The sequence below is a fragment of the Mchenga conophoros genome, linkage group LG6 (assembly GCF_057382185.1).
Source record: "Mchenga conophoros isolate Kocher_MC1m ecotype Shallow Benthic linkage group LG6, M_conophoros_male_GT1.1, whole genome shotgun sequence".
Lineage (NCBI taxonomy): Eukaryota > Metazoa > Chordata > Actinopteri > Cichliformes > Cichlidae > Mchenga > Mchenga conophoros.
The window spans coordinates 43587055-43607389 of NC_140531.1; the positions used below are offsets into that span (position 1 = coordinate 43587055).

Consider the following 20335-nt stretch of genomic DNA (forward strand, 5'->3'; position numbering starts at 1 on the left):
TCTGTTTACTTCAGGTCAGCTGGGATCAGTGATGATGGAGGAATTTTACAGGGAACGACCTCCACAGCAGGAAGATATAAGAACATGATATGGATTTCATTTTATAGTTGTATTGTAATTTATATACAGAAATGCAGCCAGTTGGCTTCAGTAAGAATCAGCAGAGAGAATATGTGACTCAAAAACACAGAAGAGCCTACTAACCAAAATAATGCAGTGTGAGCTCATGTTCAGGAGAATCAGTCTGATAGAAGAAATACTTCTGAGCACCGTGCAAAGGTCTCAGGATTAGGACTTGGGTGGAGCTCCGATTTATCCCGAGGAGAGCTGCATCATTACAAACTGAACTCTGTTACTATGGTTACTGTGGCACATGCATGAATGTGTGCAGCCCTTAGTTTGAATAGCACAGGGCAATATTGAGACAATGTGACGCACTGGCAGATTTCGTGCAGTTTGCAGTAACCTGTGTGTGACAGAGTTTGAAGCGACGTTTAAAATTCTCTCCTGGGAGTGAAGCAAACACGTGCATAAGGCCCAAAGTGCTGCTGTTCACAGCTGTCAGCACAGACTCTGTTTTTCTCTGTGAGGCAGTAAATCGGACCCAAATGTTCCTCCGGCTTTAAAATTCCCGCCTCTGTGGTGAAGGATATTTACACAGGCTGTTCTCGTTCATATGACCTCCACCAAACAATAGAACACGCTGAGACAGAGGACGATGCACGTTTGTAGTTTCAACACGGCGGACATCCTCACACCGTCAAGGAGAGAGAGTGTGAGGTCGTTCCACTTCTCTTTTCCCTAGTCCTCAGCAGGAGGTGAGGAAAGGAGACAGATGTATGGTGAGGTAACACGTTCCTGCTGTATTTTACTTGCATCTATTTGAAGGAGTGAACGTAAACACAAATATTGTTATTTTATATGCAGGAAATAGGTTTAAATGTTAAACACATTTCTTCAAGTCAAAGACCGTTGAATATAATGTAATTTTTCCTTGATGCATAAAGTTAAAAGATTAAAACTAATAAAACAAGTTTTAAAAAGAGACTTTAAATATTTAATGATTGAAATAAATCACAAAAATCAACTCTTGATTTTATCTATAACTTTTGTTCTATTTTCAGTTTTTTTCACCCACATGCAGGTCACAGAAACAGCACTGCACGAACAGCCAATTACACATGGTACAGGACAGGGAGGACACGCCCCCTCTCCACAGCAGCAGGGATGATTATGCATGATGTCAGTAGTTACTATGATGTCATCACATTGCATCTCACACTGTAGAACAAGATGCATCATAACAGAAGAAATAAAAGAAATATAAAAACTAAAGCAACAAATATAAAGAATATGAAGAATAAAATATAAACAAAATAAAATGTAAAAACAAATAAACAAAAATATTAAAAACTGAAAATGTATTTTTAAAAGTTCTGATAAATTGAAAATGATGACATTTGATGTCCAAGCAGCAAAGTGATACATAAATCCAGGTCAACTTTTGTTTCATCACGAACACAGACGGTCGGCGTCCTGAGGGGGGCGCTGTGCCAAGGGTTCATTTTCTGAGTAACGTCTGTTAAACCTGCTGCTGTCAATAAAGTTTCTGCGTGTCACCATCAGCAGGTTCATAAAACACCATTGGATGCCACGCTGACTCATTAACATCAAACAGGAAAACAAGAAAGAAGTTTTGGCTCTCTGACGAGTCACTTCCTGTCTGGCGCACTCTTCCTCCTCCTTAGTCGGACCACTCCTGGTCCTCAGGCTCAGACTCCTCTTCTGATTCGCTGTATTCCACGGCAATACGTCGTGACAAGATGGTGGCAACGTCGTTTCCTGTCGGCTCTCGTTTCTTGGCCTCTTCCTGCTCGCGCTGCTCCTGAACCTTCCTCAGCTGGATCCCTGCAGACACGAGACATTGCATCAACACGCAGGACCACACCAATCCACACCAGATCACACACACATCTGTCGGACCACACCCACCAGGTCACCCTGGCCACACCCGCCCACACCAGACGAGCATCACCCAGTGACCACCTCTATAATCTGTGAACTGTCTGCGTCCTGACTGACCTCTGCGGATAGCGGCGAGGAGGTCACTGCGGGCGTCATTCATTGGCACGTTCAGTCCTGCGGCTAGCTTCCTGCCATCCGCCGCCGGGGGCACCGGGGGCGCAGCAGCAGAGGAGGGAGCTTGGCTGCTAGGACGGGAGGGGGAGGGGATGTAGTTAGCTGGGGGTAGTGGTGGAGGGGAGGGGCTATAGGGGTGGGGCTGGGCAGCAGTGCCACCTGTGGATAGAAAAGAGCAGGAGCTCCTGATTTCACGTGGACATGCAAAAGCGCCATCAGAAACCAAAAAATAGCTGGGTGCTTGTTACCTTGGTTACCAGGCACAGCTGCAGGGTGCAATGGTGTTGCCATAGCAGCAATGTGGATGGAGCTGTTTGGAAACACCACCTGTCCTGCTGATGGCATGAGAGGTGGAGGCGGCGGAGGGGCCGGAGGGATTTGATGATCACTGAGGAGGGATGGAGGTTAAAGGTCAAACATGTATATGTGCATAATGATAGTGATTATAATTTGAAGTGTGTGTTTACTTGGCTTCCTTTGCCATGTTGGAACGTGCTCCGTTCTGATTGGCTGGACCAGTGAGCAGCTGTGGGCGATGCTGATGCTGATGCGGCTGGTTGCGGCCCAGAGAGTGCTGGCGAGCGGTTGCCGCGGATACTGCGGAGGTGGGTCTGAGGGCACGGTCCAATGACTGAGTTTGCCCAGACCCACTGGTCGCCATGTCAGCATGATCTTTTCTATCATGCCCATCGTGGTGAGGACTGGCCGGGAAGGAGAGGTCATCTGACATCCCTGACCTTTGGGGGAGGAGTTAAAGTTCTGATGTCAGCTTATTGGACTGGGAAGTAGGTGTGAACATGCAGGTGTTTACCTGTCGGGTGACACTGAGCCGTCAGATGTATGGTGAGGTGATGGCGTGACTCGAGCATCTGGGCGGAGCTCCTTGTCATAAGCCATCAGGTTCCACTCCTGCCGCCGGTTTCGCGCTTTCCGGACCTTCCCAAGAGAAACAGTAATGACAAGTAATGAGATTTAATGAAAGTTCACAAACTTATCAAAACATGCGACTTAACAAGTTTTAACCAAACACAAATTACTTCACCTTCTTCACCTCCCGCCCTGAGGACTCCTCCACATGTCTCTGCTCCTAGAAATAAATGACCTGTTAAAGCAGCACCTTATTTTCACATACATGGATGGATGATCGTGGTTGGATGCATGGATGATGGATGGATGATCATGGTTGGATGCATGGATGATCGTGGTTGGATGCGTGGATAGATGGATGATCGTGGTTGGATGCGTGGATAGATGGATGGAAGATCGTGGTTGGATGCGTGGATAGATGGATGTCGTGGTTGGATGCGTGGATAGATGGATGGAAGATCGTGGTTGGATGCATGGATAGATGGATGGATGATTGTGGTTGGATGCATGGATAGATGGATGGATGATCGTGGTTGGATGCGTGGATAGATGGATTATCGTGGTTGGATGCGTGGATAGATGGATGATCGTGGTTGGGTGCGTGGCTAGATGGATGGATGATCGTGGTTGGGCGCGTGGATAGATGGATGGATGATCGTGGTTGGGTGCGTGGCTAGATGGATGGATGATCGTGGTTGGATGCGTGGATGGATGGATGATCGTGGTTGGATGCGTGGATAGATGGATGATCGTGGTTGGGCGCGTGGCTAGATGGATGGATGATCGTGGTTGGGCGCGTGGATAGATGGATGGATGATCGTGGTTGGGCGCGTGGATAGATGGATGGATGATCGTGGTTGGATGCGTGGATAGATGGATGGATGATCGTGGTTGGATGCGTGGATAGATGGATGATCGTGGTTGGATGCGTGGATAGATGGATGATCGTGGTTGGATGCGTGGATAGATGTGGATGATCGTGGTTGGATGCGTGGATAGATGGATGATCGTGGTTGGATGCGTGGATAGATGGATGGATGATCGTGGTTGGATGCGTGGATAGATGGATGATCGTGGTTGGATGCGTGGATAGATGGATGGATGATCGTGGTTGGATGCGTGGATAGATGGATGATCATGGTTGGATGCGTGGATAGATGGATGATCGTGGTTGGATGCGTGGATAGATGGATGATCATGGTTGGATGCGTGGATAGATGGATGATCGTGGTTGGATGCGTGGATAGATGGATGATCGTGGTTGGATGCGTGGATAGATGGATGGATGATCGTGGTTGGATGCGTGGATAGATGGATGATCGTGGTTGTATGCGTGGATAGATGGATGATCGTGGTTGGATGCGTGGATAGATGGATGGATGATCGTGGTTGTATGCGTGGATAGATGGATGGATGATCGTGGTTGTATGCGTGGATAGATGGATGATCGTGGTTGGATGCGTGGATAGATGGATGATCGTGGTTGGATGCGTGGATAGATGGATGGATGATCGTGGTTGTATGCGTGGATAGATGGATGATCGTGGTTGGATGCGTGGATAGATGGATGATCATGGTTGGATGCGTGGATAGATGGATGGATGATCGTGGTTGGATGCGTGGATAGATGGATTGATGATCGTGGTTGGATGCGTGGATAGATGGATGGATGATCGTGGTTGGATGCATGGATAGATGGATGGATGATCGTGGTTGGATGCGTGGATAGATGGATGGATGATCGTGGTTGGATGCGTGGATAGATGGATGATCGTGGTTGGATGCGTGGATAGATGGATGATCGTGGTTGGATGCGTGGATAGATGGATGGATGATCATGGTTGGATGCGTGGATAGATGGATGATCGTGGTTGGATGCGTGGATAGATGGATGGATGATCGTGGTTGGATGCGTGGATAGATGGATGATCATGGTTGGATGCGTGGATAGATGGATGATCGTGGTTAGATGCGTGGATAGATGGATGATCGTGGTTAGATGCGTGGATAGATGGATGATCATGGTTGGATGCGTGGATAGATGGATGATCATGGTTGGATGCGTGGATAGATGGATGATCGTGGTTAGATGCGTGGATAGATGGATGATCATGGTTGGATGCGTGGATAGATGGATGATCGTGGTTGGATGCGTGGATAGATGGATGATCGTGGTTGGATGCGTGGATAGATGGATGGATGAACCTTCTGCCGTCTCTTCTCCTTGCGTTTGTTCTCGGTGGCCTGCAGCATCTTTTCCTTCCACAGGTTGAAGAAGTACGATGGGTCGGTGTAGAACTTCAGACCAGCCTTCTTGTCGTCCCTGCAGACACAACAACAAAAACTCTGAGTTTAAATTACCTGCAAGTAATTTAAACTCTTCCGCCTACAACCTGCAGGACATTGTGGGCGGAGTTTAAACTAACCTGTAGGCTGTCAGGATGTTGAGGGGTGGTGGCTTGTCACAGCGTTGGTACATCTCCAGCGCTGGATTAGGGATGGAGCTCCGTGACACCACCTGCTGGTCCTGAATGGTACTGCTTCTAAAAGCTTTCCGCATATTGATGTCCTGCAGCGAGACTGGAAGCACACGAAAGAGATACAGAATCTATAAACAGGTGGAGGCGCTGGATGGTCACATGATCTGAGGGCAGTGATTCTCACCAACCTTCCTCCACGGTGGAATCCAGCTGAGTGACCTTCACAGCCAGCAGGTCCACTCTCTCCTGCAGGCTGTTCATTCTCAGGTAGAAGCTGTTAGCCTCTGTGAACAGCTCGCCAAAAATGTCCTCCGCATGGCGACCTGCATGCCATCATCAGGAAGTAAGACATGTTATTACTACGCCGTGGACCGAGTGAGCTCACACAGACTTCTATCCACAGAAAACGACCCTAATTCAAATTCAAATTCAAATTTTATTTGTCACGTACACAGTCATACACAGTACGATATGTAGTGAAATGCTTGGACAACTGCTCGTGACCTAAAGAAAACAAAAAAGGAAAAGGCTATGAATAAGATAGGAAATAAATATGAAAAATTAAAAAGGGTAAATTTAACTAGGAAGGAATAAAATATAAATTAAGGTTAAAAATGAAATAACTGTACAACACAAATTAGAATGAAGGGTAAATTTAACTGGAAAAGAATAAGATAAAATATATAAATTAAAGTTGAAAATAAAATAACTGTACAACAAAATACACAATATAGAACTATATAAGAATGTATGAAGAAATATAAATAAATATATACACAATAACAGCAGCTGTACAAGTATTAACCGGAAATGAAGAATATAGTGACCAGTGTTGTGCAAAACCAAAGTCCAGAAAATCCAGTGTGTGTGTAAGAACCATATGTGTGGGTCAGTACTGTGTGGTGGTGTGATTGAGAGACCGTATCGCCTGCGGGAAGAAGCTCCTCCTCAGTCTCTCTGTGTTGGTCTAAAGGTCAATTCTAACGAGCGACCAGGAGCTGTTCCTGCACCCATGCTCCCGTTAAGCAGAGCCACTCATAATGATTACGGCTTTGATTTTAATCTGATTTTATGAAGTTGAGCTCAGTTTTCTGGGAACACAAACATTCACCACGAGCTTCTGTCAGTGACAGGATGAATGTGTACACCTGCACACAGGTAACGCTCACACACAACTGACAGTCAAGGTTTTGAGAGGAGGTGTTTGTGTGTGTTTGGACTCCCACACCTGGGCTGTAGGCGGAGCTTCACTCCACGTATTTTTAGCATGTGATGAGAGCGATTCCTGCTTCAGTATGACCACAAAAATAAACTTCCTGTTTTATTCAGTCAGACTGAGACCAGAGGAGTCCTCTCCTACTGGGTCTCAGAGATCTACTGCCATCTTTATTTACAGTCTGTGATACTGGGTTCTCTGTTTTTACCTGGCTGCACTAAGCTGATTGGTTAGCTGTGGCTTAGGTTACTAACAGAAGCAAAATGAACAGAAAAGGTTTGAGCATCGATGGTGTCTCACTGTAGGAATGATCTCATCACATGATTTGCATTGAATAAACTTTATTAAACTGTAAATGCAGAGTGCATGGAGGTTAGCTGAAGCATCGGAAACCTTCAGCTCGTCCCCTCATCGAGAACCAGAGTTACAACGATAACCGAAACTTACTGAGTCCTCCCAGCTGTTTGATGACCGCAGCCAGCGTGCTGTTGGTGACGCACTCCAGCTCACTGGCGACCCCATCAGGCAGAGAGCCGCGGCACAGGTACCGAGGCTCGATGATTCGCTTCACCAGCGGCATGGCTCACCTGGAGACAGAGAGACGGATCACTTCCTGTTTCTCTCTCATTTAAACGCTGACGCTCCTTTGAAAAACTAGTTCATGCATTTATTACTTCCAGGCTGGACGACTGTAATTCATTATTATCAGGAAGTCCTAAAAACTCCCTGAAAAGCCTTCAGCTAATCCAAAATGCTGCAGCAAGAGTCCTGACAGGGACTAGAAAGAGAGAGCAGATTTCTCCTGCTTTGGCTTCCCTTCACTGGATTAAATAATCAGGCCCCATCTTATCTTAATGACCTTGTAGTACCATATCACCCTATTAGAGCACTTCGCTCTCGCTCTGCAGGCCTACTTGTTGTTCCTAGAGTATTTAAAAGTAGAATGGGAGGCAGAGCCTTCAGTTTTCAGGCCCCTCTTCTGTGGAACCAGCTTCCAGTTTGGATTCAGGAGACAGACACTATCTCTACTTTCAAGATTAGGCTTCAAACTTTCCTTTTTGCTAAAGCATATAGTTAGGGCTGGACCAGGTGACCCTGAATCCTCCCTTAGTTATGCTGCAATAGACGTAGGCTGCCGGGGATTCCCATGATGCACTGGGTGTTTCTTCTTCACTCACTATGTGTTAACACACCTCTCTGCATTGAATCATATCTGTTATTAATCTCTGTCTCTCTTCCACAGCATGTCTTTATCCTGTCTTCCTTCTCTCACCAAAACTGGCCGCATGTTTACATGTTGACACAGTTTCTTCCCCCAGGTCGTCAGACTCCTGAACACTCAGTGACTGGAATGACACACACACCTTCGCACATGTTACTACCAAGCACTTATCTGCAGTATCTCACACACATCTATAGACACCAAGTTACTTTTTGCACAACGATCAGTATTTTGCACATTTCTTGTCTTGTATCTGTCTTGTCTCGTTTTGTTGCACTTTAAGTCCTGTGTTCATCAGTTATATGTCATATGTAACACCAGGGTGTCGGAGGAACACTGTCTCGTTCCACTCTGCACTGTACCACTGCACATGGTTGGAATGACAATAAGAGCCACTTGACTTGACTTTAACAGTTCCTCTTAGGATCCAACATCATTTAAGATAAATCACAACAGCGCAGCCTCAAAAACTGTTTGATGCTTCCAACCAAAACAACACAAAACACATATAAGGTACACATAAGGTAACAAACACAGGGCGCCGTATGATTGTGGAGTTTTACTATGAGTCTTTACAGTATGAAGCAGCTTGAGGTGACTATTGTTAGGATTTAATGCTCTATAAATAAAATGAATTCAATCAACTTCAGACTCTGCTGATAAATACTGATCAAAACTATGAGATCAGATCAAATCAGTGAGTTCCTACTAAAGCTGGGCAACCACTGCGATTTTTTCAGTAGCGTTATTCAGCTCCTGCTCAAACTGTACGATTGACTCGCAGGGGTTAGAAGTTCATAGGTCACGATGCAGGTCTCACACTATACGGCCCGACGCTCTGATGCGACCTGAGTGCTCACACTGTGCCTCCATAACATGAAGGTAATCTGTGATTGAGCAGCAACGTAAATCCAACCATTTTCACGGTTGTTGTGGTCGTGATGATTTTGTGAGGCCACATGGAAAAGGCTCGGATGAGCGAAAGTTCTACAAGTGCCTCCATCGCTTGTGTCCAGATCACACGCTGCACTGCTGTGCTTCTCAAGGTTCAAGGTTCTTTATTTGTCACATGCATAGTTATACAAGTATAACACACAGTTAAATGTAGCCTGACACGCTCCTCGACATGTGCAAAAAAATTGGGGGGGGGGGGGGGGGTGTAGAGGAAAAACATTATATACACACATATATATATATACATACATATAGTATATACACTGGGTGAATGTGCAGTAGTAGCAGCAAGCAGGTGAATTCTGTACATTAATATGAATAGACATCTGACTATTTTACAGGATAGACAATATAAACATATTTAAAATGAAAGGAATTGAAATGTACATTGTGCCTTGGTTTAGGGTCTGGAAGAGTCCTGTCTCAGTCAATTATAGATGATGTGAGAGGGCGGGTGTGTGTGTTTAGGGCACGGATGGCTTGGGGATAGAAGCTCCTCTTGAGTCTCTCTGTCCTTGCCCGTCTTTTTCACCGACGTTTATGTGTTTGCGCGTGCGCAGTGCGAGAAGCTGCGGTGACACCCTCACGACGGTCGTGAGGTGATGATTGGGAGCTGGTCGTGAGGTGTTAATCGCATCTCGTTAACCCACGTATACTACATGACGCACGATGAAGGCCAAAATCGGGCCGATCACCAAAACGGTCGCACGACTCAAAAATCGTCTCAAAATGGGCCAAAAATCGCAGAGTGTGAGCCCAGCTAGTACAGCAGCTCCTCTCATGTACAACAACAGGTGATTACAGTCATGCACCATGACATCACTGCCTGACCTCTGACCCCCAGCTGTGCTGAGTTCTCACCGGGAAACTGCTCAGATTACACCTTCATCACCCTCATCATCATCCTCAGTAACCGACAGTGATTGATTGGCTGCCGGTCCTCAGTGGTGCAGAGGAATCTGTGTGTGTGTGTGAATGCTATCTCAGAGGCAGCGCCATGGAAACAGCACATTATGCTCTGCTGCCCACAGACAGCACCATGGTTACTGTTGCTAGGAGACAGTGGGAGGTCGTGCATCCCTTCACACAGCCATGAATAGAATGTAATCAGATTACTGTAACTACCATCTGCTGTTTCTAAAGCTGTACGATAGATACCTGTTAATCAGTGACAGCCAATCAGAGTCCTTCCTGGATTGTCTGTTACTACAGACTGATGTCATTTAACTGCTCCAACAGCACAAACACAGTCCAGAGGTCCAGTTCAGGTGAAGCTATCTGTCAGTCAGAGAGGCCACGCCCCTAATGATGCAAACTTGAAGCTTTAATTTTAACAGTTGAGTTATAAAAACATCCTCGTGTGTGTGTGTGTGTGTGTGTGTGTGTGTGTGTGTGCGCGCGCGCGCGGTTCCTCCAGCCTCGAGTCTGGACTACACTTCCCAGGAGTCCACTCAGGCGAGAGTGATGTCAATTTCATCATCAGCTGATCTACTCCAGAACTCCTGTCGGAGAACCACGTGACCCACAGAACCCCCTGCTGTCTGCAGATATCTCAAGACTCATGACGTCATGTCTCACAGGTGCACTTGCAGTTACGCGCACACTTGCAGAAATGAGTGCGTGACCAAATGCAGTGTGTGTGTGTGCTGATCAATAGCCGATGACGTCAGGGTCGGATATTATCACCATCATCTTCCTCAAAAACAGACGGTGTTTGATTGGCTCCTATCGTCAGTAGCGTGGATAGTGTGTTTGTGTGTGCGTGTCAGAGAGACCCTCACCCACGCGGATCGATCATGGTAACGCTTTCAAACCGATAGGACGGATCGATCAGACTCACCGGGCTCTGGCGGTTCCACTCCGGTTCGTTCCACTGAAGCTGCCTCGTCACAGAGCAGCGCGCGGCGGACTCCTCATCCTCCTCCGACCGGGATGAAGGCTGGAGAGGCGGGGGCGGGGCTGGACCCGGCTTCTGTCCGCAGTCACGGAGCTGCAGCGCCGCCTGCTGACTGCGCGCTGTGACACGTTTACCACAAATCCGCGTGAACGTGCACACCTGCGCACGGAGGTAACGAGCTTGTGTGTGTGTGTGTTTGATTTTTGCTGCAGACTCACACTGAAGCCTGGACTGTGATTAGCGGTCAGACTGAGGCTGATCATGTGACAGCCTCATCTCGGCCCCCTCCCACACAGCCTTAATTGGTCAGTTCATTCTGACCAGCAGTCGGGAGACGTGTGTCCGAACTCTGAGTGCTCTTTGACTCCACAGGAAGCACACCCACCCACACCCGCCTACCATCATCCAGCAGGTATGCAGCTGCTCTGTGTGAGCTCATGCTCCTGTGAGTCTCCATCAGAGGAGCCGTAGATGATCGCTTTGTCCTCCACCTGTGGAGGCTCTCTGAGCTGAACTCTCCCCTCCTTCAGCTCAGAGACCCTCAGCCTCTGTGAGAGCAGCTTTCTGCTCCCGTCATCACACTACTCCACCCCATTGAGACGACTCCAGCTGGAGACCCACGCTCCACAGGATTCAAGCCTCAAATCATTTCCTGCGTGTCCTCTACGACTTCCTGTCCAGTGCCTGGACAGAGAACGGCCAACATTCAAAAACCGACACTTTTGTTTGCTCCTAAAAAACTTTATTGAAACATGTGACTCAATCAAATTCACACTGAGTGGTTATCAAAACTGAGACTTTATATAAAACATCATCAGGGTTTTATGGGCTCTTCCTCTCCTCGTGGTCACACACAGGTGTCTAACGCTAACCTCCACTCCTCGCTCACCAAACAGAACGGTGCGAGCACTCGATGGGGCGGAGTCTCTATAGACCAGACTTAACGAGGATCGATATTTCAGTCGTCCATCAGAGTCTCTCGCATTCAAAGCCAGAACTGGTCTCAGAGGGGCGGGGCATGTCGATGTAGAACACCTCCTTGTTGACGGGTGGCGGCGTGGATGGCGGACTCACTGCCCCCGAGTCCTGGGTCAGGGCCTCGTGGGGATGGTTCACTAACGAGTACTTCTTTTCAGGCCGGCTCAGATGAACTTTGAATCTGGCCCCGCCTCCTGTGGCAAGACGACCGTCAACCTTGGGTTTGAAACGCTTCAGCTTGACGGTGTCTTTGGCGTCACGCGTGCACGGCAGCAGGACCGCCACGTCTTTGCGGAATTTGGAGCTGAGACCAAAGTAGATGAGCGGGTTGTAGAAACTGGCAGATTTGGCAAAGAGGCGGGTGAAGATGCTGGTGAGGTTGGGCACGTGGAAACCCCAGGCGGACCACATGGACACCACGGCGTACGGCGACCAGGCCAGGATAAAGGCTGTGCAGATCACTATGGAAACCTGCAGAGACAGAGAAAGTGATCGAACTTAAAGAACGGCACTCTGGTGGGCAGGAGATGACAGCGACAAACACTCACGACGGTCACGTCTCTCTCGATCTTCCGCTGGCGGTCGGTCAGGTCTCCCTCGGCCGACAGCGCGTTGCCTCGCTTCACCGTGTTGATGATGGACACGTAGCAGAACAGCATGACGAGCACGGGGATGAAGAAGCAGCACACAAAGATGGAGACGATGTAGGACTTGTAGACGCTCGAGTAGTTTGCCTTGGCCCAGTCAATCTCACAGGTCCCATAGCCGCGATCTGCACAGACGACAGACACTGTCACTAAAGGAAGGCCTTCCACTGCTCACTTCCTGTTCTATAAGGGCGCAGCGGACCCCTGACAGACCAATCAGCACGCGGCAGCAGGACACTGGTGTTTTATGGTCCCTGCTTTATCTGAGCCTCATTCACTCTAACGCACCGCCCTGGAGAGACCTGCAGCCACTTCCTGTACTGTGAGGGGGTCAGGGGTCAGAGGTCAGGGTATTCTTGCCTGTGTAGCTGCCCCAGCCGAGCAGCGGCGCCCCGGACCAGAATCCAGCTGCGATCCAGATGAGCGACAGACACACGAACACACTGGTCCTGGTGATGTGATGCGCTGAAACACACACACTCACTCAGGTGACATGGTAATAACATGTTAACACTATGATGGTGAACACCTGATGGGCGGACCTCTGACCTCGGCTTGGGTGGCATCCTTTGATGTAGCGTGTGATGCTGATCACGGTCAGCGTGTAGATGCTGCTCAGACCGAACACCAGCGTGAAGAACCCGTCCACCTGCGTGAGAACACATCACAGGTGAGCCCGTCACGTCCCACCACAGGCTGAGTCTGAGCTGGGACGTCAGTACCTGGCAGGTCCAGATGGAGGAGATGAGGTAGCCGCTGTCCTGGAAGACGTTGAAGATCTCGATGATTCCTCTGGAGTATCCGAACACGGAGATGCTGGCGTCTGAGACGGCGAGGTTATAGGTCAGGTAGTCGGTGGGCAGCAGCGAGGCTCTCTGCCTGTAGAGGACGAAGAGGACGATGCTGTTCCCGAACCAGGACATCCATCCTGGAAACACACAGGTGCATACAGGTACTTCAGTGTGTACAGTAAGTACACAGTGTACACACAGTACTACACAGGAGCAGCTGAGGGTAATCCAGCAGGTCACTACTAAGAACACTTAAAGTGCAGCTGATGTCCAGCAGACAGGTGAGAGCGACACCTGCTCTGTTACCCACAGCCAGAGAAGCTCATCAAAGCTGCTGCAGCTGAGAGTGCTGCTGTGCCCACAGCATGATCAGAGTATTGATCGCTGATCACTGACAGACTGAAGCCAAATAACATCACACAGATGCAGGACACAACGATGACACAGCACATGTGTCTGTGTGTGTATCTGTGTGTGTGTTTGTCTGTGTGTCTGATTGTGTGTGTGTCTGTGAGTCTGTGTGTGTGTGTGTGTGTGTGTGTGTGTGTGTGTGTATCTGTGTGTGTGTCTGTTTGTTTTTGTCTGTAGGTGTGTCTGATTGTGTGTGTGTGTGAATGTGTGCGTGCGCGCTCACCCAGCAGCAGTAGGTAGACTCCTATGATGGTCTCCCCCTGGTCAGTCAGGGGGGGATCTCGCCCCCCTCCCAGGATGAAGCTGTGGTTCCTCCAGGGGGGGCCGCCGGCTGCAGCGCCGCTGAGCGACATGTTGCGTGTGGCGTGTAAATGGCGTGTGTTCTGCAAGTACCGCCGGACTCTGCAGCTAATCTGAGGTGAGATTACAGGCTGATCCTGGTTCAGCACTAGTGACTCCAAAGCAGCACCCAGCAGGCCCCAGCTCACTGATTGGCTGAAGGAGTGATGATGTAATAAACTCATTAAAGGATTCAGACTGATCTCTGCTGATGTATTGATCTGACTTCAGTCTGGAAAGTAACTCAGTACGTTTAGTGTACTGTGAAGTACTCCTTTGAGGTACTTTCACTTTAGTACTGAGAAATCTGGACGCTGCATGAAAACAGACATTTCATCACAGGTGACGGGGGCGGAGCCATGAACAGTCTGATGAAATCTGATGGTTTTTATTTCAATTTCTTTTTTCATGTTGTTCTTTTTCATCTTTTATTATTTCCCATGTTTGTGTTTTTTCTTTATAACTTTTCATTTTACTACTCTAGAACATCATTCAGATTTCATGTTACTGAGGTCACGGTTTGACCCCACAGTCAAAGGTCAAAGTTCAGATGGTTTAGCTCTCTCTCATTCTCTGGGCTGGAATTTTATGTATTTGAGTCTGAATAGAGAGCACCATCATGAGGACCTGAGCGCTCTCACGGGGCGTTGCATGTTATCGGGATGTTTGGTTTAGGTTGCTGAGCATGTTCTTTCAGTTTTTCCTGCCGTGGAGCAGGTCATTCCTCCATGTTCCTCGTGTCATATATAAAAGCAGGTGTAACGCTGCGACCCGACACTCGAATCTAATCTATGAAATCTTTTCACTTTTTTATTTGTGTTATTGATTATTGTCATATTGGCACAGCTGGGCTTCCACAGTCGTCCTCCTATCTCCACGTGCTGCAGCTGTTCAGGCTGGAGGTGTGCAGGAAGAAGGATGACCATATAAGGAGAGGCGGGGCCATAAAAGGAAACGCGTTCTTTATATGGAGAAAGGTGTCCCGGTCGTACAGCCCAGAACTGCGTATCATTGCGCACAAGCTTCGGTAAGTTCGCACCTGTCCGCACCAGACCATAAAGACTCCCTACCCCGACACTTCCGGTGAGAGGTAAGGCGATTCCGAGCCGCGGGGTGGCTGCAGTGGCTGTGAAGTGCCGGACTACCTGTCAGAGCGGACGGATATCTGCGGAAGCTGCCCGTCATTTCCTTATGTGGAGCGGAGTGATCCGTGGGGGGCCGGGCCTCGCTGCTCTGTGAAAACAACTTCACAACTTTTTCTAATTTCTGATCGATCCGGATCGATTTCCTGCGGAAAGTGTGCCCGGCGGCTTCCCCTCACGGCCCGCGGGCTCCCGGAGCTTTCTAACGGACTCACCGGGCGACCTGTCGCTGTAGAGCCGCTGAGCGCTTAGCCTAGCCCCGTTAGCCACGCAGCTAGCGGTGCGGCTAGTCGACCCCGACCCGGCGCGGAGCTCCGAGCCCCGCCGAGGGTCTCTCCGGCGCACCCGGAGGATCCATCTTCCGGGCCCGGTGGGAGGGACGCTGATAAGGATGCTGGCGGGCAGCGGGGCCGAGATGGGCTCCAGAACCTTACCTGGACGCATGAGCAGCACAGACACAGCCGGACCGGAACCGGACACGGCCCGGGAGACTGGCGAGGGGGCGCCGGAGGACCGGGACTACAGCGCCGAGGGGGCGTTCAGCGGCTCCGACCAGGACTCGGACTCCGCGGAGGACGATGACACGGGGGGCCTGGGCGGGGACCGGAGGGGCGTGAAGCGGGAGAGGAGCGAGCGGGAGGTCGGGCATCAGGCGGCGCAGAGCTCCGGAGGCCTCAGTGGGGCGTACAGTGGTCTGAGGCCCGGGGCGGCGGGGGTGAAGCCCGGCAAGAAGACCCGAGGCAGGGTGAAGATCAAGATGGAGTTCATAGACAACAAGCTGCGGAGGTACACCACCTTCAGCAAGAGGAAGACCGGCATCATGAAGAAGGTGAGAGGCAGCAGGGGTCAGAGGTCAGCTGTGGGTTTACTCTGACATTGAAATTTTCACGTTTCGTCTCAATCTAAGCTTCTAAAATCCAAAAGTATATGAAAGCTTCACCTGCCACAGAGCACAGGTGTATCATCACCCTGTTCTCACCTGCAGAGCTTCACCTGGAGGCTCGGGAGCAGGTGGAGGCTAAAAAGGGTGACGTTGTACCAGCTCAGGTCTGCAGGTGTGTCTGAGCGTTCAGTAAGGTTCTTTAGGAGCGTCTCACCTGTAGACAGGTGAAGTTTGGCTGGAGCCAGCAGGGTGCAGCAGGTAGAATCAGTCAATAAAAATCAAAGTAGAATACAGTAGAGCTCAGTGAGTAAAACTCAATAAATACAGATGAGCCACTGTCTCTGCTTTCAGCTCAGTTTATCTGACAGGTGAGGTTAGTGGTACAGCATCAGTCAGCTGTTCACTCCAGGAACTGCACCATGTCTGTAGGTGTGTTTAGACCGATAGCGTGTTCACCTGTTGTACCTGCTCCCCCACCCAGGCGTACGAGCTGTCCACGCTCACAGGTACGCAGGTGCTGCTGCTTGTTGCCAGCGAGACGGGCCACGTGTACACCTTCGCCACGAGGAAGCTGCAGCCGATGATCACGTCAGAGACGGGGAAAGCTCTGATCCAGACCTGCCTGAACTCGCCAGACTCGCCGCCGCGCTCCGACCCCTCCTCCGACCAGAGGATGAGCGCCACGGGCTTCGAGGAGACCGACCTCAGCTATCAGGTGTCAGAAGCTGACGGCTGCTCCGAGGCTGCCAAGGTAGCGTCCAGGTGCTGTTACTTAAATGTCGGGATCAGCGCTTTTAGCCCCGCTCCTTAAATACAGATGTCGTGTGTCTGCAGGATCTGGTCAAACCGGCCTTCAGCCTGGCCAGCTCCTCCTCCTCCTCCACATCCTGCTCCTCTTCATCCTCAGCGTCCCTGCAGGTGCAGACCAGCGCCCCCACCTGGCAGCCGCCGTCCTCGACCGCCAATGGGACGCTGCTGAAGACATCAGCCGGGGTGGTGCTTCCTGGAGGCTTTACTTTGATGTCAGGTAGGTGGGCGGAGTCAACTGCTGACACAAGGCTCGTGTTTGTGTTGTTTCTTAGCTGGCAGGTAAAAGTAAACATTTCAATGGCCACCAGAGCACCTGCTGGTCTTTCACCTGTCCACACACTTTTGGCTTTCCTGCTGCTTTTATTCAGCTAATCTGTCTCTGGACCCACCCCTTGACCTGTCTGCAGGTGGCTCGCTGCCTCCGGGTGCACACACCATCCCCCTCAGCCAGCTGCAGGGCCAGTCTTTGGCCATCCAGGGCCCCGTGGCCCCAGGCCCCACCCCCACGCTGCATGCTCCACCCACACAGCCAGCTACGTTGCTGCGGCTTCCTGCCACCGTGTCGCTGTCAGGTCAGCACACTGCTACGCCGTCCTCCTGTCAATCGGTGCGTTTTCCTTAGCTTGCCTGCCAACAGGTGAATGTTAGCTCCGCCCTCTTTGTGTCATCAGGACCTGGAGTCTCTCAGCAGCTGCAGACAATCCAAGTACAGACCAGCAGCCAGCAGGCAACCGCCAATCACAGCAGCTCTGACATGCAGAGCCCCGCCTCCTCCACAGGTATGAACACAAAGACACGTTCCGTAACGGGTTAACGTAGCATCGCCAACCTGACCATCTTCCTCTCTCTGCAGCAAGTCTTCCCGTCTCCATCGTCTCCTCCCCTTCCTCCTCCTCTTCCTCGGTAGCAGGTCACATGATGTACCCAGGCAGTCACACGGTGATGTATGCCGCACCAACGCCCTCGCTGGGCGACGGCAGCCTCACAGTCCTCAACACCTTCTCTCCAGCAGGCCACACGCAGTCACATGACCCAGGTGACCGACTGTTAATATTTGCTGAAATGAAAACGTTTTCAGAAAAACCACAAACTCTTTTCTTCTTTCAGCCGCCGTGCCGCAGGTCTTCCTCACCTCTCTTCCTCCAGGCACCACTCAGATCCCAGTTTCTGCAGTCCAGCTGCACCCGGTACCACAACACGCCAACTGCACACCAACTGCACATGACACATTAATGACACGTTCACGCACATCCCTACAGGCGGCCGTTAACATCGAGCCAAGTCAGTTTTACTTGTAAAGCACGTTTAAAAGACATCGAGTGTCGGCAGCGTGCTGAACAGGGAGACAATGTAACCAAACACGAGATAAACGAGGTCAAAAGATTACAAAACGTTTATGTACACACAAGTATGTGAATGTTTGTAAACATGGCTGCGCTCACTGCAGTGACACTTTGTTTGTTTGTTTGTTTGTTTGTTTAGATGGTCATCAGTCAACAGAGCAGCAACAACCTGACCGAGCTGCAGGTCGTCAGTCTGGACGTCCACCAATCAAAAGACGACTGAGATGAACGCAGATGATTAGTTTCCTCCTTTGTTGCGACGGTTTGATGGACTTCGTGTTTACGTGTTTGTGTTGATCATGTAAACAAAAACATGTCGTCATCAGTTGGTACTTCCTGGAACGCCGACCCGATGTCCAGGTCAATGTAGTGATGATGTCACTCTGCCAGGCGTCTTTCATTTGAGATGAAGAAAGTGCCAAAAGTGTGCGGACGCTCGTTTGTGTGGCGGTATCGCGCGCGGTGACACACGGACAGCAGGAACACCAGGAGCATCACTTCCTGTATGGACCTTTCAAAGTAAAACCTGGATCTGTATTCTCTGAACGTTCATCTTTGATTTGCAGAAATGTGAAAATGATTTCAGTTGTTATTAAAATGTTTCATGTGAACGGCTGAGGATTAATAATCATTTCGTTCTATGGCGAGCTGACCCTCCAACAGACAGACACGACCAATACGACACACGAAGAAGAAGCAATGACGGGCAGGTAAGAGTGAGAGCAGTTAAGAAAGTGCTTCTGCTCAAATTTATAGTTTTTACACAAACAACCAATCATATTCACCCGTCAGCGGTGAAAGGATGAGGTCACATGGGGGCGGGGTGGACTTTGACGTTTGTGAAAGAAGCGATGTGGGAGTTCTTACCACAGGTGCATCCAGGATGCCGCCAGTATTTGTAAGCTAGTTTGCATTTAGCAGTGATTGGTGGACGACTGTCAGCTGACCTGGAACCTGCACAATGACATGAGTTCAGCAAAGCCAAGATTGTCTTATCCTGACATCATCATCAGGAGCAGCGGCCTGCACTACCATGTATCCAGCTACCCTACACTCTGTACCACAAAGGTGCTTCCCTTCTCACCGGGGTAAGTTGCCATGGTAACCCATGATGCGAACAGGTTAGGTTCGAGGAAGGCCTGAGGTCTGTTTCGCTGACGAGCAGCATCGATTATAACACAGCTTTATTGGCAGCACACAGATTTGCAGCAGTGTTATTGTTCTGTGCACACTAACATCTGATCCTGCTGCACAGACTGAGCCCAGGTTTGACTTCAGCAGTGAGTCTGCAGCTCGACCATCACGTGCAGCGTGTGGAACCAAAGATCTCAGATGTGGACTCATCAGCCTAAAGCACAGATGGTCTAATGTCCACTCCTTGTGTTTTTTGGTCCAAACAAATCTGTTCTGCTTGTTGCATTTCCTTAGTCGTGGTTTTTCAGCGGCTATTTGACCGTAAAGGCCTGATTCACACAGTCTCCTCTGAACATGTAGAGATGTGTCTGCTGCTGGAGCTCTGTGTGGCATTTATCTGGGCTCTGATCTGAGCTGCTGTTAACTTGTGATTTCTGAGGCTGGTGACTCGGATGAATGTGTCCTCAGCAGCAGAGGGACTCTTGGTCTTCCTTTCCTGGGGCGTCCTCATGTGAGACAGTTTCATCGTAGTCTTGATGGTTTCTGTGACTGCACTTGGGGACACATTCAAAGTTTTAGCAATTTTCCAGACTGACTGACCTTCAGTTCTTAAAGTAATGCTGGACTGTTGTTTCTCTTTACTTAGCTGATTGGTTCTAATATTTATTCTAACAGTTGTCAAACAGGATGTCAGCTGTGTACCCACTTGACTGCTTCATAACACAACTGATGGTCCCAGCTCCACCAGTGCACCCTGACAGGCACACCTGTGAGGTGAAACCATTTCAGGTTACATCAGGAAGCTCACTGAGAGAAGGCCGAGGGTTTGCAGCGCTGTCAACAAAGTGAAGGGTGGAAGCTAAAATACAGTGGCGTGCAAAAGTATTCGGCCCCCTTGAACTTTCCCACATTTTGTCACAGCCACAAACATGAATCAATGTTATTGGAATTCCACGTGAAAGACCAACACAAAGTGGTGCACACGTGAGCAGTGGAACAGAAATCATACATGATTCCAAACATGTTTTACAAATAAATAACTGAACAGTGGGGTGTGTGTAATTATTCAGCCTTTATTCTGA

The 20335-nt window shown here is 49.5% G+C and overlaps 3 protein-coding genes across 6 annotated transcripts; 1 reads left to right on the top strand and 2 right to left on the bottom strand.

Annotated features, from left to right (window-relative positions):
* Positions 1-1043: 1043 nt before the first annotated feature.
* Positions 1044-10857, bottom strand: LOC146573452 (actin-binding protein WASF3-like). Its single transcript, XM_085278327.1, has 11 exons — positions 10719-10857; positions 7150-7289; positions 5675-5809; positions 5433-5586; positions 5212-5329; positions 3182-3226; positions 2951-3075; positions 2607-2876; positions 2388-2527; positions 2083-2298; positions 1044-1908 (listed from the first exon to the last, which is right to left on the bottom strand). The coding sequence occupies exons 2-11, from the start codon at positions 7280-7282 to the stop codon at positions 1745-1747; spliced, it is 1500 nt and encodes a 499-aa protein (XP_085134453.1). The 5' UTR covers positions 7283-7289; positions 10719-10857; the 3' UTR covers positions 1044-1744.
* Positions 10858-11495: 638 nt separating this feature from the next.
* On the bottom strand, positions 11496-14376 carry opn6a (opsin 6, group member a). Its single transcript, XM_085278328.1, has 6 exons — positions 13826-14376; positions 13123-13328; positions 12950-13049; positions 12761-12865; positions 12302-12525; positions 11496-12224 (listed from the first exon to the last, which is right to left on the bottom strand). Exons 1-6 carry the CDS (start codon positions 14124-14126, stop codon positions 11745-11747), a joined length of 1416 nt encoding a protein of 471 aa, XP_085134454.1. The 5' UTR covers positions 14127-14376; the 3' UTR covers positions 11496-11744.
* Positions 14377-15474: 1098 nt separating this feature from the next.
* Positions 15475-18734, top strand: LOC146573454 (serum response factor-like). 4 transcript variants are annotated; one of them, XM_085278324.1, is made up of 8 exons: positions 15475-15912; positions 16448-16717; positions 16801-16993; positions 17184-17348; positions 17448-17555; positions 17630-17812; positions 17884-17963; positions 18259-18734. In XM_085278324.1, exons 1-8 carry the CDS (start codon positions 15475-15477, stop codon positions 18340-18342), a joined length of 1521 nt encoding a protein of 506 aa, XP_085134450.1. In that variant the 3' UTR covers positions 18343-18734. The 4 variants fall into 4 exon arrangements, with proteins under 4 accessions (XP_085134450.1, XP_085134449.1, XP_085134452.1 ...); XM_085278323.1 differs by having other exon boundaries at positions 17630-17963; XM_085278326.1 differs by lacking the exon at positions 17184-17348.
* Positions 18735-20335: the final 1601 nt, after the last annotated feature.

Excerpts from the sequence above, each read along its gene's own strand:
- LOC146573452 (XM_085278327.1), bottom strand. The coding sequence starts at position 7,282 with ATGCCGCTGGTGAAGCGAATCATCGAGCCTCGGTACCTGTGCCGCGGC. Across the intron at positions 5,587-5,674 it reads GGATTCCACCGTGGAGGAAG|TCTCGCTGCAGGACATCAAT; the intron begins GTTGGTGAGAAT and ends GTGTGCTTCCAG. Across the intron at positions 2,528-2,606 it reads AACATGGCAAAGGAAGCCAA|TGATCATCAAATCCCTCCGG; the intron begins GTAAACACACAC and ends ATCCCTCCTCAG.
- opn6a (XM_085278328.1), bottom strand. The coding sequence starts at position 14,126 with ATGAGTTTATTACATCATCACTCCTTCAGCCAATCAGTGAGCTGGGGC. Across the intron at positions 13,329-13,825 it reads AGTCTACCTACTGCTGCTGG|GATGGATGTCCTGGTTCGGG; the intron begins GTGAGCGCGCAC and ends GTGTGTTTCCAG. Across the intron at positions 13,050-13,122 it reads CCTCCATCTGGACCTGCCAG|GTGGACGGGTTCTTCACGCT; the intron begins GTACTGACGTCC and ends GTTCTCACGCAG.
- LOC146573454 (XM_085278323.1), top strand. The coding sequence starts at position 15,475 with ATGCTGGCGGGCAGCGGGGCCGAGATGGGCTCCAGAACCTTACCTGGA. Across the intron at positions 15,913-16,447 it reads AGACCGGCATCATGAAGAAG|GCGTACGAGCTGTCCACGCT; the intron begins GTGAGAGGCAGC and ends TCCCCCACCCAG. Across the intron at positions 16,994-17,183 it reads AGGCTTTACTTTGATGTCAG|GTGGCTCGCTGCCTCCGGGT; the intron begins GTAGGTGGGCGG and ends ACCTGTCTGCAG.